Source organism: Formica exsecta, unplaced genomic scaffold, assembly GCF_003651465.1.
Source record: "Formica exsecta isolate Colony F162 unplaced genomic scaffold, ASM365146v1 scaffold115, whole genome shotgun sequence".
Taxonomy (NCBI): Eukaryota; Metazoa; Arthropoda; class Insecta; order Hymenoptera; family Formicidae; genus Formica; species Formica exsecta.
In genome coordinates this window covers 313,594-327,564 of record NW_021848490.1, presented here as the reverse complement: position 1 = coordinate 327,564, position 13,971 = coordinate 313,594, and the positions used below count along the sequence as shown (strand labels likewise).

General features: G+C 32.7%; 2 protein-coding genes across 2 annotated transcripts in view; both read right to left on the bottom strand.

The window, feature by feature from the left end:
- Window positions 1-2,429, bottom strand: part of LOC115237668 (paramyosin, short form-like) — a 3,993-nt gene extending 1,564 nt beyond the window's left edge. Inside the window, exons 1-2 of the mRNA XM_029810874.1 lie at window positions 1,608-2,429; window positions 8-159 (exon numbers count right to left, since the gene is read on the bottom strand). Coding sequence (XP_029666734.1) covers window positions 8-159; window positions 1,608-1,925 — 470 coding nt within the window. The 5' untranslated portion in view covers window positions 1,926-2,429. The remainder of the gene's footprint in view (window positions 1-7; window positions 160-1,607) is intronic.
- LOC115237660 (paramyosin, long form-like) overlaps window positions 1-13,327 on the bottom strand; it is a 17,498-nt gene extending 4,171 nt beyond the window's left edge. The window contains exons 1-11 of the mRNA XM_029810861.1: window positions 12,905-13,327; window positions 11,421-11,477; window positions 9,096-9,182; window positions 8,313-8,479; window positions 5,423-5,660; window positions 5,214-5,333; window positions 4,876-5,025; window positions 4,596-4,742; window positions 4,257-4,473; window positions 3,901-4,028; window positions 3,473-3,585 (exon numbers count right to left, since the gene is read on the bottom strand). Of these exons, the coding sequence (XP_029666721.1) occupies window positions 3,473-3,585; window positions 3,901-4,028; window positions 4,257-4,473; window positions 4,596-4,742; window positions 4,876-5,025; window positions 5,214-5,333; window positions 5,423-5,660; window positions 8,313-8,479; window positions 9,096-9,182; window positions 11,421-11,477; window positions 12,905-13,021 (1,541 nt within the window). The 5' untranslated portion in view covers window positions 13,022-13,327. The remainder of the gene's footprint in view (window positions 1-3,472; window positions 3,586-3,900; window positions 4,029-4,256; window positions 4,474-4,595; window positions 4,743-4,875; window positions 5,026-5,213; window positions 5,334-5,422; window positions 5,661-8,312; window positions 8,480-9,095; window positions 9,183-11,420; window positions 11,478-12,904) is intronic.
- Between the last annotated feature and the right edge of the window lie 644 nt (window positions 13,328-13,971).

The following is a 13,971-nucleotide window of genomic DNA, read 5'->3' as shown; positions in this document are numbered from 1 at the left end:
CTGCTGAATCTGCTTGGCCTCACTGCGGGCGCGAGCGCTGGCGAACATTAACGGCATCGGTAATCTCTTCAGGTTCTCTCCCGTCCGTGGCAGAATATCCTTGGTTACGCGACTGGCGTGAACGGTCTTGGCCAGGCTGAAGTCCGAACGATTTGCTATCTTCGGGCACGTCAGGTAGATAGATAGTCAGCATTAATTTTGTACCCAGCGTCACGTTGCCCGTTCTTACACGAGCGTCTATCGGGCGCCACCGTTTTCCGTCGTGCACGCGCACTTACGCGACACAGCCGCCTAAACTTAGCCACGGCGGTCCAGAATGCGAAAATGATTCGCACCACTCACGACCGACTCTCTTTAAAGACTCAAGAGCGACTGCCAATGCACTGAATGCATTGCCGATACCTAGTGTCCCTTTCGCCCGGGAGACACGAGATGGACTTTTTACTCCGCGACTTGGCAGATCGTTCCCGGACTTGCTCAGAATCGCGAGAAATGGTCCAAATAATAGAGTGCCAAGAAACTGTTCGGCAGCATCTTCCGCAATATTTTTATTAGTAGCTCGGTTAGATTCCTTGAATCGGTACAAATGAAAGTTTTCTAACGAATTATTTAGAAAAGTTTCGTCTATATAAAATATCGAGCTAGAAAATGTATTGTCTATTCTTCTTATATTATATTTCTACATATACATTGTATTATAAGACAGATAAATTTTGTTTTTCTACTCTAAAAAGATATAGAGATACGCCTTTCTGTCACGTTCGACGAAAATATGTGATCATTTCTTAGAGAAGATAACACATTCAACCGCCAAATATTAGCAAAGCCAAGACATGTATTGCATCGTGTGGGTGATGCAATTGACTTAATATAATAATGTACTAGAATTTCTTAAGGAACAGTCTAAACAGTTGCATTTGAAAGTATAAATACGAAAATTAAAAAGATTCTGTGCGTATTATTCCAAAAAATATTATTTGCCACATCCACACACACATACACTTGATACTCATATACTTATTATTTATTTAACTAGTGATAATAAAGATTAATTGATGTAAAAATTACAATCAATTTTGATAAAATTATAAGTGGTTTAATATCGCGTAAACAAATAAATTAGTTAATTTAATATTATTTTCAGCCTCTAAACTGTAGAATTATAGTTTAAAAAAAAGGATGTTGTGTTTGCGTGTGTGTAAGCATCATACAAAATTTTTTTAAGTAATAAATTTGTTAATATAACTAATCTTTATATGTCTACTATTATTTTATTTTTAGGTATACAAGAAATTAAGTAAATACGACTTCGATGTCGCATTGGTATGCCAGATATTTTTATTATAGAGAATAGGCAAGAGTAAATTGCAAAACGAGAAAATATAACGACGTCAATGATGACACGAATTACGCACGGCATCCGTGCACATGTCTTTGATCACTCGAAACGAGGCAGCCTTTTCCGCGGCACCAAATTTAGAAACCGAAAAGGTCAAGCAGTCACCGAGTCGCACGGCACTCGGAAAACGGATCGCCTCGTATTTCCCAGAAGTTCCTTTTCGAAAAGATTTATCAACAGTATTTCCTCTTTTCCTACATTATCGTACCTTAAAGCGAGACAGGTGATCTCTGGCTTCGTCTTCGGCGTTGATCGCGTATTTAATGAGATTGTCTTTTGTATAGGGTTGCACCCTTTTGTCCTCCCATAAGACGCTACCATCAGACCAGGGTAATTCGGGCAACTCTATTCTTCTTTCAAATTTTGACAGAGTTGATCTCGAAATGCGTTGTTTGGTATCTATGTAATCAATCATTGGCTGATAGTAATTTATACCATAGCTGTAATTTCTGTCGTAGATATACGTTGGATAATGTCGCCATTTTGACTCCAATGGCATGTGAATCGGTGGCATGTAACCCGCCATTTTTGGTAAAAGTTTTAAATATTCACACACAATGTTCCTTTATTTTTTAATACGAATAATATGTCTGTGACGTGGAAAAATATGGAAAGTGGTGTATCAAATCGTTTAAACTGTTGTCTAAATTGTTACAGTTTTTCCTTTTTTATTTTGATTGTATATGTCTGCAATTTTCAAGCTTTTAGTCACGTGACGGATTTATGGAGGCAATATTCGTAATTTTTATGGACAAGTTTACAGATGCTGCTGTCACTCTTGTGACAGGACCATCGACAAAAATTGGGCCGATGGTTAGGTAGTATCTTTATAGTTTTCGTTGTGATTGCCACATCGGAGACAACCAATCAGCGCCTCTCAATAATAATTAGACCATGACTAATTAGATTTACTATACTTATTAATAGTATCGTTCCGTTGTATAAGTTGTCATCGTGTGCCCTCAATAATATTAAAATTTCTATTTATATCTTTATAATATTCTTATTGTATTTAATAATAGTAATCAATCACTATAATGTGATTATTATTCTTTATATAATTTCACTTTTATAAAGTGTAAACAATACACAAAATATCTATAATATAAAATACCCATCTATATTGTAATAAATCGTATTATACTTCTTTTAATTTGATTTTAGAATTAATATAATAAAACAGATTAGAGAGAAATTTTTTTTAAATCTTGCAATTAAATAATGCTTATGATGTGAATGCCAATGGTAGAAAGTTTGGTAAAATGTCAAAGTAGTAAATATTGTCAGAACCGAAGAACATAATTAATATTGATGTTACTTTTCAACTTCGTCATTTATGAATAAATAGCTAGAGGTCGAATGAGAAAGCATATATACATATAATGATTAATTGTGTGGATCAACCGCACCGATAAATTTAACTACGATTTATTATATGTGCTAATAATATAGTACTATTCAACGAATGATAGTCGATTGAAAATAAAATTGATTATATCACAGCCTAAAATAATATGGTTAATATTTATATCTTATTTTGTAACAACATTTTTTTGCGATTTGTATTATCGATTAAATCGGTGTACAGCAAAACTTGGAATGTTAAGAAGGCGATCATGTAATATAAATTCTGATTAAAAATTAAAACACAAATTCGTTTAAACAAAACAATTTGTTTTATATAAACATAACTGCATTGGTATTTTAGAATCTTTAAGAATGATTCTCTTTTTCTTAATCCCAGGTTGGAATAATGTGTGTGTAACTTTATTAAAAAAAATAGGAACTAGCTTTTTTTCTAAAAGGTATGTAATTTTAACTAGGAAAAATATTTAATATAATTGACATAAAAATATAGTGTATATTTAAAATTTAGTGATAAACATAGTTATAAATGTAGTGATAAATATAGTGATATGATAAAAAATTGGTAGGTAAAGAAAAGATAAAAAAATAAGATAAATAAGATAAAAATCACGAATTGTTAAAACTACTAAATAAATTAATATTAATATGTCCATCAAAAATTATATGAAACAAATAAAAACGGAAAATTAATTTTCAACAACTTACCGAATAATTTCGATTTCTTCGTCCTTTTCAGCAATACGTCTTTCGTACTCGTGACGCAGTTGACTCAATTCGGCTGACAATCTCTGAGCACGTTGCTCCTCAATTTTGCGGCCCTATGTTGAATTTTTTTTTATTTAATATTTTCTTATGATATCTTTGAAGAACATTAATATAAAGACATGTTTTTCAATTTTTCTAATAAACACACTTATCTTATTCTAAAATAAATTTAAAAAATGCTAATTTTAAGTACTATCTCGAAGATTAACATTTTAACTTGATATGAGATTACAAAATTCTTTTAAGATATCTTCTTGATTTTTTAAGTTCGTCTTAATAATTCTATGAATATTTTTTGCTTATACCTTTTTTTACACAAATTTTTGTTAGCATAATATTATGCTTTATTAATGTAAATGATCACTCACTGCTTCAGCTTCCTTGTAAGCGGCAGCCAATTCTTCGCGTTCATTCTCTAATCGGCGAAGTTCTAATTCTAGTTCGTGGAGTCTACGATTCATGTCAGCCAACTGATTTTTAGCGTCGCTAAGATCATCTATAAAAAAATTAATACGTTATATATAACGATTGAAGAAGTTTTTTTTTATTTGGTCAATTAAAAAAAAAACTGGATAAAAGAATTATTTACTTTATAAAGGGAAACTTTAGTTTTGTTAAGAATACATTTTAGAATGTGAAACTGCTTGTAACACACTATTATAAAAGTATATATTAATTATCATCTGTAATTTTGAGTTACAACTAAGAAAACGGTAACCATCACCTCCAAGTTTCTTGTTTTCACGGGCCAATTGATCTTTCATTTCGCGGGTCTTATCAAGTTCGGCGTTCACACGTTGCAGCTCTTGTTGTTTGTTGCGGAGATCGCGCTGGCTTTGCTCGTACATGGCGAGAGATTCATCCAAACGAGCCTTTAATTCTATATTGACTTTCTCGAGATGTTCGACACGCTTTTGAAGTTCGCGAGCAGTTCCATTGGCCTTGACAAAAAAAATTATAAGAATATAAGAAATTTTTTTGAAAAATATAATATTTAAAACATCTCTTCAGAAAAAGATGCGTCAGCAAAGGATCAACGGTGAATCTCAAAAGAAAATCTTACCTTCTCTAAATCGATGATCAGAACTTCCACTTCGGATTGCAAGCGCGATTTCTGTTTCTCGAGATTATTAATCTTCACAAGCAAGGTCTCGATTTGTTCTTCCTGTTCTTGAATGCGTGCGGAATATTTGCGACGAAGTTCCTCTACCTATGTAAAATTACATCAAAAGTTTATTAGGTCATAGAATCTATCATAAAAGAGAGGTGAAAAAGATTAATGTGCATGAATTTTAAATTGATTATTATAAGTCGACATAATTATCGCCAAGTATGTTAATTACCTCCTCAGCACGAGCATTAGCTTCGGTCTCGTATTTTGATCTCCATACTGAGACTTCTCCACTGGCCCTGACTAATTGACGTTCGATGTCCAAACGCGCCTCAGATTCTTCTTCCAGCTGGACGCGGACAGACTCCAATTCCACCTCAACCTATTGATTTACATTAACAATAGTAATCATATCCCATTCTTTTAAAAAAGATGAAATATGAAATTTATACATATATATATATATATGAAATTTAAATACCATGTTATTAGTATTAATAGATGTTGATGTGTTGCTATTTTTAAAAGAATTGTTAAAATTGAGTATATAATAAATATGTTGAATCATACCTGATGCAGCGAAGCCTCGACCAATGCACGACGGCGTTCTTCATCTTCAAGGCGACGGCGAGCATCCTCGAGTTGACCCACAATTTGCGTTTTCAAGTAGGTAACATTTTCGATATTCACCTACAATTTTAAACAAGTAATTAGCGAGATTTATACTGAATTGGAAAATATAATCACGCTCTCCATTATTAAGGTATAAAATACTTTACCTTGAGATCTTGCACCTCTTTTACCAATTCGATATTCTCTTGAGATAGCCGAGTTTTGTGACTAGTGATGTCGACAATCGTACGGTTTAATTCCTCAATCTTGACGTTCAATTCAGATACGTGCACTTCGAGTTTTTCGACTGTTTTAATCGACAGCAATTTTTCTTTACTAACACTGTCAAGCTGAGCGAGGAGTTCATACACCTCCTGCTGGAATTTAGATTTTTCCTTGTCAGCCCTGAAATCATACAATGGCGTTGTCAGAAAAATTTTATTTAGGACCTTATTACTTAAAATAATACTTTATATATTTGAAGAAATTATTTTGATTTTCTTAAATTGTCTTTAACCCTAAAAATGATAGAGAAAAAAATTAGCTTCACGAAAAGCACTTTTTAAAATAAAAAGAAACTTTTTGCACAATATGAATTTATTGTGAAGTAATTTAATTACCAAAAGGGGAACTAACGATTTAATCAACATATTGTAACATTCATAGAGTGTCATAACTCAATATTGAAAGGCTGTTTCTATATTTTTAATTAGACAAACAAAGATAGATAAAATGTTTGATTAAAAATATATAAACAACATAAAAAATATACTTTTTTAATTATTTACATTTTGCAAGAAAATCTAATAAATTATAACAGAAAGAGTCAAATTTATAAAGATCAATTTAAATATTTATTACTCATATATAAAATTATTACTTATATGTAAAATTATTTCGTAAACTTTTCTTATAAAATAAATAAAAATATGAATAGAGCAAATTTGCTAAAGCACAAGATATTATATGTAAATACATATGTGTTTCTGAGATGTTTAAATAATATTTCGATGCTTTAAGCAAGCGTAAAATATATATTTGGTATTCCCTATTTTTTAATTACTTCTCAAAAATAATTTAAAAAATATATGAAATATATCAGTAATATTAGACAATGGAAGAAAAAATTCAAAAAGTAAATATATATATAGTCTACATGATATTAATACAGATCCTAAAACGACATATACCTATATATATATATAAATCTTTTCTTATACTTTCTATGCGTAATGCACTGATAAAATACATTATGCGCGATTCTATTTTTTTGGGACACGCAAAAAAAATTTAGGCGATATTAGACCTACATGTGTAAAGAGGGTGTAAGGTATCGGTTAGCCGATTCTTGGTGATAGTGGGGATTTGTGCCGGTCGCGTGTACTAATATGGCGCGCCAACGTTGGGGTTGCGGATTACCGCGCGACTCGCACGGTTAAAAATAGTCATAAGCCAAGTAACCACGCGAGCAAAAAGAAGACAGAGAGAGAGAAAGAGAAACGCATGATAGAGAAAGACAAGGTGTTTTCGCACCGAGAAAGAGAGAGAAAGAGTTACGTGTTGCAGTTTTACATCGAGACCTACATAACGCACCCTTCTTATTTCCTGTTCTTCGAACAAATAAAAATATATTTTTTTTTTTGCGTGCTGCTATACTTGTGACATAATTGAGTCTATTTCAAATCTGAGATATATATCTGGAAATTTATGAACATACTTACAATAATGGATAATGATAGATAGAATTATCAAAAATTATTATGCAAGATTATTGCGAAAAATGTATCCAGTAAAAATAAATGTGTAGATTGGTTTTTCTATGTTTATAATATTCAAAATTTTTGCCAAAGTCATAGATGTGTAGGTAATGATCACAATTTATAATTAGCGGTGAAATCACTATCTACAAAATATAACCGGACGATTAAATTTGATATTACTTGCGTGGTTGGATGGCTAAAACTAAGTAACAGCTGTGAAATAGGTATTATTTTTGGCAATGATATGTCAACTATTTTGAGATAATCTTTAGAAAATTACACGTGTTTTTTCAATATTTTATGACATAAGTATTGTAAGTATGAGTACTTTAAATTTTTAGTATAACTTTTAGTAAAGTTTCTTGACATATCCTACTTTATACAATTCGTTCTCCATTAATTAAAAATTATATTTGAAAATATGTTTTATATGTGTACGTGTGCGTGATTTTATGATAGTTTATTTTGATTATAGAATAATATTTTGAGTTATTTACCCTCTGAAAATTCATCTAAACCCAAGTTTCGCATTTTAGACAATAATTATTTGAAAGAAGGTTCGTTTTTACTTGATTATTAAATTTTTGTATCAAAAGCTATCATAGCAAATCTGAAAACGGTCACGGACAATCAGCAATCTAATTAAGTATCAACGTCCTTGTGTAAACGACAGAATCGGCGTCTCGAACAGATGATTATGTTTAGAAGAGCCGATCTACCGAATCTTCGAGTATTTCAGTTGCGAGTCCGTTCTCGGCTTGGATTATAGCCAATGCGACTGATATAATTCATACAAATCTTCTTACGTACATTCACTCTCGTTTGTGATGAGCCGCGCTATAATTATCCACGTAATATCGTGACTCATTACGTCTCCTCCCTTTTCCCAAATATCGCGCGATGCTTCTTCACGGAATCGTTATTTGCTACGCGCCGAATTTCCGGCCAGTTCTCAGATGTTTATTGAAGCTTCCGAGCAACGCGCTTATATGCATTCAAAGGAGAGATTAGCAAATGTTTACACTGCGGTTGCTTTGCGATCACGAATATACATGTGCCTTTAGACTTTCTGAAATGTTCGGAATTCTGGTCTCTGTCAGCCATTTCGGTTTTCTAATGGAAATATCAAATTTAAACTGTTCAAAATGTCTAAGTAACTGAGGCAGATAGTTAAAAAAATATAGAAGTGCCTCGAACAAACTATATTATTATATTAACTCTTAATGTAGTATAGATTTTATAATGAATTGAGATGGGAAGAATTCCATTAATTACAATCACGGTTTCCGTAACCAACCTGGCACGTGCTTTCGAAAGCTGGTCAATCTGATCTTGAAAATCAACGACGACTTCCTGATGTTTTTTGCGCAACAGATGTGCGGTCTCCTCGCTCTCGAGATGGACATCTTCGAGTAATTTGCGCAGCTTGGCCAATTCCGTGTCCCTTTTCTTGTTGATCTCGAACTACATAAAAATATCATTTCAATTTACGAGTAATTTAAACAAGCTACTTAATTTTAGTTTCTTTATTAAGTGGGTTAAAGAAAGAATTACATGTACCTCTGTGAGGTGTAAATACTTACTTGAGATTCGGCGCCACCCTCAGCCTCTTCGAGACGTTCGGACAGCTGGATGACTTGCACGCTTAAGTCAGCGCGCTCGCGTTCGATCTGTAATATTATAAAAACATATAAGAAAAAATTGAACAATTTTTTTGACTCAGAGATAAAAAGCGATTAGCTAAAGCAATGTTTCAATTAAAATCGACGACAAAAAGTAAATTATTTCTTAAATAAAATAAATTATAATGCATAGAATCACATACTTTTATTATCAAAATATTTTTTTAACTGAAAAAAGAATCGTGTTTTATGTTTTTTGGTCTCTATATAAGTTGGCGTGTGCGAATTAGATCTTTAAAAATGAGTCTTTCAATAATGAATACACTTGTTGATCTCGAACTACATAAAAATATCATTTCAATTTACGAGTAATTTAAACAAGCTACTTAATTTTAGTTTCTTTATTAAGTGGGTTAAAGAAAGAATTACATGTACCTCTGTGAGGTGTAAATACTTACTTGAGATTCGGCGCCACCCTCAGCCTCTTCGAGACGTTCGGACAGCTGGATGACTTGCACGCTTAAGTCAGCGCGCTCGCGTTCGATCTGTAATATTATAAAAACATATAAGAAAAAATTGAACAATTTTTTTGACTCAGAGATAAAAAGCGATTAGCTAAAGCAATGTTTCAATTAAAATCGACGACAAAAAGTAAATTATTTCTTAAATAAAATAAATTATAATGCATAGAATCACATACTTTTATTATCAAAATATTTTTTTAACTGAAAAAAGAATCGTGTTTTATGTTTTTTGGTCTCTATATAAGTTGGCGTGTGCGAATTAGATCTTTAAAAATGAGTCTTTCAATAATGAATACAAACCGTCATTATATATATTTTAATCAAAGATCGTGTAATATATACTTTGCTAGGATATCTTTAGCGATAACTTGACGTCAAGTTTCTTTACATCATGAATAGGACAATCTATTTTCGACTGCGACGTCTATATCGGGAACTTTATTCATATTACAAACGAGGCGTTTATTGCGAGAAAATAAAATCACGACATCGCTTTTACGATCACACATACACACAGTTTACAGTTTGAAATTATTTAATATAATTCTTTTTTAAATTGATATATGTTGCATTTTATATTGTGTGTGTGTGTATTATTAATATTTTATTTAAGTTACTTAAAAGATATATAACAAATAAGAAGAGAGAATAAACTTAATAAAAAAATTACTATTATTGACAATTTAATTTGAATATTGCATACAAATTAAATTTTTGTTTTGCTAAAACTGTTATAAGAGTTATGTATATATGTATATATATATGTATATATATATAAACTGATTAAATTTATTAATTTGATTAGTTTAAATAAATTAAATCGTTACATATTTATATAACCATGTAATATATATAAAAAATTAAATTAATCGTTAATTTTCGCATATTTTCTTCAAGACATTTGCAATTTCTAAATGTAATACATGCATGTTGTGAATTTCTAAACGAAATATGTGAAGCATTATGAAAGAGCGTATATCGTGTTAACCGTCACTCCAATTTTCGGATTTTATAGCCTCGAAGCACGAGTAAAATTTTTGGCAGTCGTTCAAGTCACGTATTACAGCGTGCGTTACATAGAAATTCGATTTTTGTGGAATTTGAACTCGCATGAAATCCGAGAAGTTTTTATAAAATTTAATTCCTTGTTTGAAGGTGGAATGCGCGTTTTGTTACACGCGTGTGATTGTGTAAATGTTATCAGTGAAGAATGTAATTTCCGTTCTCACTGTATGCAATTCCGTCAGGTATGTACAGATTTTTAAAAAAATTCTATAAAAACCAATTTTCTAAATAAAAAAAGAATTTTTTTTTAGGGATAGAGAGGTTAATTCCAATTTAAAAAACAAAATACGTTTTTTCGTGTAAATGAAAAGAAGCATTTTTCAAAATATTAACTTTCTTATGTGGATATTTATGAATCGCTTAAATTTTTGAGGAGATTATATGATAGTGTTTATAAAAGTAGGCAAGCAGTGTTGGATACAGCGCAGGAATGTGAGAACGATCCCGAAGAGCTTCGCGTTCCTAAAAATAGATGCAACTCAAGAGCTGGACATTTCGACCTAGTGCTCCCCACTCTGCAATGGATTAGCATCCTCAGTTCATTTCCATCTCCATCTCTGAACTAGTGATACTTGATAACGAGCGCATTGTCGATAAAGAAATGTAATTCTGTTTAGATAACCAGTAGCAGATATTCTTAATATTATTTTGTGAATTTTGGTGTTTATAGGTAGTCAAAAATAAGAATTTTTATAGAAACGGAATTTTTATTAATATAATCTTTAATTCTCTCGTTCAATGAGAGTATATTTGCACTAAGTGGTCTTATATCTTGTTTTACCTCTTTGATTAATGCTTATTATATCATGCTTATTATATGCATGATGTAATCAGAAGAGCAAATTGCGCTTTGTGTGAAAAATATACTCAGAAACTTCTTTTTAACAATTAATGTCATATTTCAATATTATTATAATGAAACAATTACTTAATACTTTAAATGTTAACCAATTTTCTAATAAATTTGCAATGGTTATCTCGGTACTTTAGCCTTTAGCCTTTAATCTCATTTTTCAGAAAATAATTAAAATAAAATATAATGTCAAAATTTCATTTTGATATAATTAAAATATAAAATTAATCTCTCGAAAAATACGGTATCAAATATCACGGCACATGCATTTGTCATTGCGTTCAATATATTAAGAAGCACCAAGAGTGTTTAGGTATTGTAAAGACATTCATGGAACTCACCCTCTGACGCAGCTCCCTCTCAGACTCCAGGTCATCCTGCAGTAGGCGGATTTTGTCCTGAAAAGAGAGGCAATAAGGATTAGAGGATATCACGGCGCCCGTTATAGAGGGTCGACGCTTTACGTAATCGCTCGACGAAAATATCCAAGCGCGGAGGCTCGGTATTTCGGAAATACGGACGGCCTCAGCCGAATAGATTCGTCCTCGAGAGAAGGAGAGAACGACATCGCGACGTCTGCTCAGCCGCGTCTTCGAGCCACTCGTCTCGATTATTTCAAAAAAGCCGTATGCTGATGTTTAGATTGCGCCGGAATAAACAGTCAGACACCACTATATTTGCAAGAGATAAAGAAGTGATCTTACTTGGTCATGTGGAGGAGGCTGTACGCTCCCTCATATTTCTCTTGATACGTCTTAAAGGAGCAAAATCCGAAAAGATCCGAAAGATCCATCAAGGAATCTCGTCGGATGGTATCTCGAAGCGGGGTATCGATCTGGCGCTTTGGCACGATCGTTATTTCAGACCGATATTTCGCCGACTATTTTTGTACACGAGCAATCCGATAGCTACAGAACGATCGCACACTTTACTTTCTCGTCGGGTTGGCACTAACATCCCTTATGGTCACTGAACTTTCGCGGTTCACTACCTTTGCGATTGGTCACTACTCCGCATTGTTCACGTGCGAATCCGTCGTGTATCACTGTATCTCGGATGATTTCGTTTCGATGACGTGCGAAAACTTCTCTAACAGTCTTCATCTTCATTAAAATCTTAGCAGTTATTCGACGCGATCATTGTGCGTTTCCTCAGAAAGCGCTGAAGAATGTCGGTCAATGCGTCGTCCTCTTTCACTTGCCGTCATTATACCTAGTCGTTGCTTAGTCGTCGATATATATTGAATAACTCGGAAGATATAATTTTATTGATTAGCTCGAATTCTCTATCTCTTACTTTAAAGTATAATTTTTTGCATTTTTCAGAGAAGAAAATAATTATCCAATTTCTTTGGACATTAAATAAAAATTTTCAACAACATCAAATATATAAAAATTTCTAATTTTCATAAAATAAAGGAAACTCTCTCTCTCATAGCTTAATAGTAATATGTTAAAATTTGTTTTATCAGAATTTTATTTAATACAAGTTTTTACCGATTATCTAAATTCAAATTTAAATTTTTATTAAAATTAAATTTTAATTTTATATACGGATTTTTTTTGTTTGATTAAATTTCTGATAATGCGGTCTTTTTTCAATAACTAATTTTAAGTGATTTTTTGAAGACGATATAACACAAGTTATATCAATTATTTATTCAATTAATTATTCCTTCTTATTTAAGTTATTTAAAGTATAATTAAAGAACCGTTATTCAAGAGTTTTAATAATGACCGTTTGAAGAAGCAGACTTTTTCTTTCGACTGTCGTTCTCTCCTATCAAAGGACATATCAGAGGCGTTTTTTTTTTCGCAGGACCTACCTCGAGTCTGCTGAGAGCGCTCAGGTCGGCGCTATATTCGATGCTAACATCGGCAGTACCACCACCCGTAGAACGATACGTGTACTTGGAGCTCTTGGCAACCGCGGAAGACGACATCTTCTTTGCTTTGTCTTCTCTGCTTGTCTTCAACAATGGATCTGGTTCCTTTCGTACTTTGTGAGACTCAAGTTTTCTCGCGTATCCTTCAATTCGAGCCCTCTTCACCTGTAAGGGTCTTTCTGTTTGCCACTGGCTAAGTCAAGGTGCCTCGGCCTCAGTTGTTGGCGAGCTCACTTCTACTTTCTTCCACGTTCTTCTTCTTCTTCCTTCTCTTCGAGGTTTCGGAGCCGACCAGCGCCCTACTCGTAGTGCGCGACCCGTCGTCGTTCGTATGGCGCGCCGGCTGCTTCATTGCTTCGTCAAAATGATGATCAACGCAAGCGCACTGATGCTAAACCCCCACCAGGAACAGCAAACGAGTTCGTCATCATCGTCGTTCTTGTTGTCTTCATCATCATCGAGGAGAAACCACCAAGCAAAACGCTAGACGCCTACGTTGTCGAAAGGCAGTTGCCAAATCGACTTAGATTTGGCCGACAACGGTGGAAGAGATGCCGAGTAGAGGGTGTCGCTTCTTAATGACTTTATTATTCGTGAATTTTAAACTTCACCACCAAGAAATTTGTTCTTCAGCACTTCTCTTGAATTATTTCCCGAAAATTAGAGTAGAATATATTACATTTCTTGATTTTCATAAATATTAAATTTATTAGATAAGCATTTCTCGTGATAATTACTTGGATGTTTTAAATTAATTTGTTGGTTGTATTGTATAATAATTAATCAGAGAAATTTGTATATAATAAATACGAAAATATAACTAATATAATTCAAATTAAATATTAACTAGATGGATCTAGAAAGATGTGACATAAGATTTGCACGCGCGCGCGTTTCCCTCATCGTTCTCTCTGTACTATATATCATTATCAAAAAATAAATACGTATGGTGTAAGTTTTCTACCCTTAAATATATGATTTATTCCGGTTTTTTTTTTCTCTTTAAA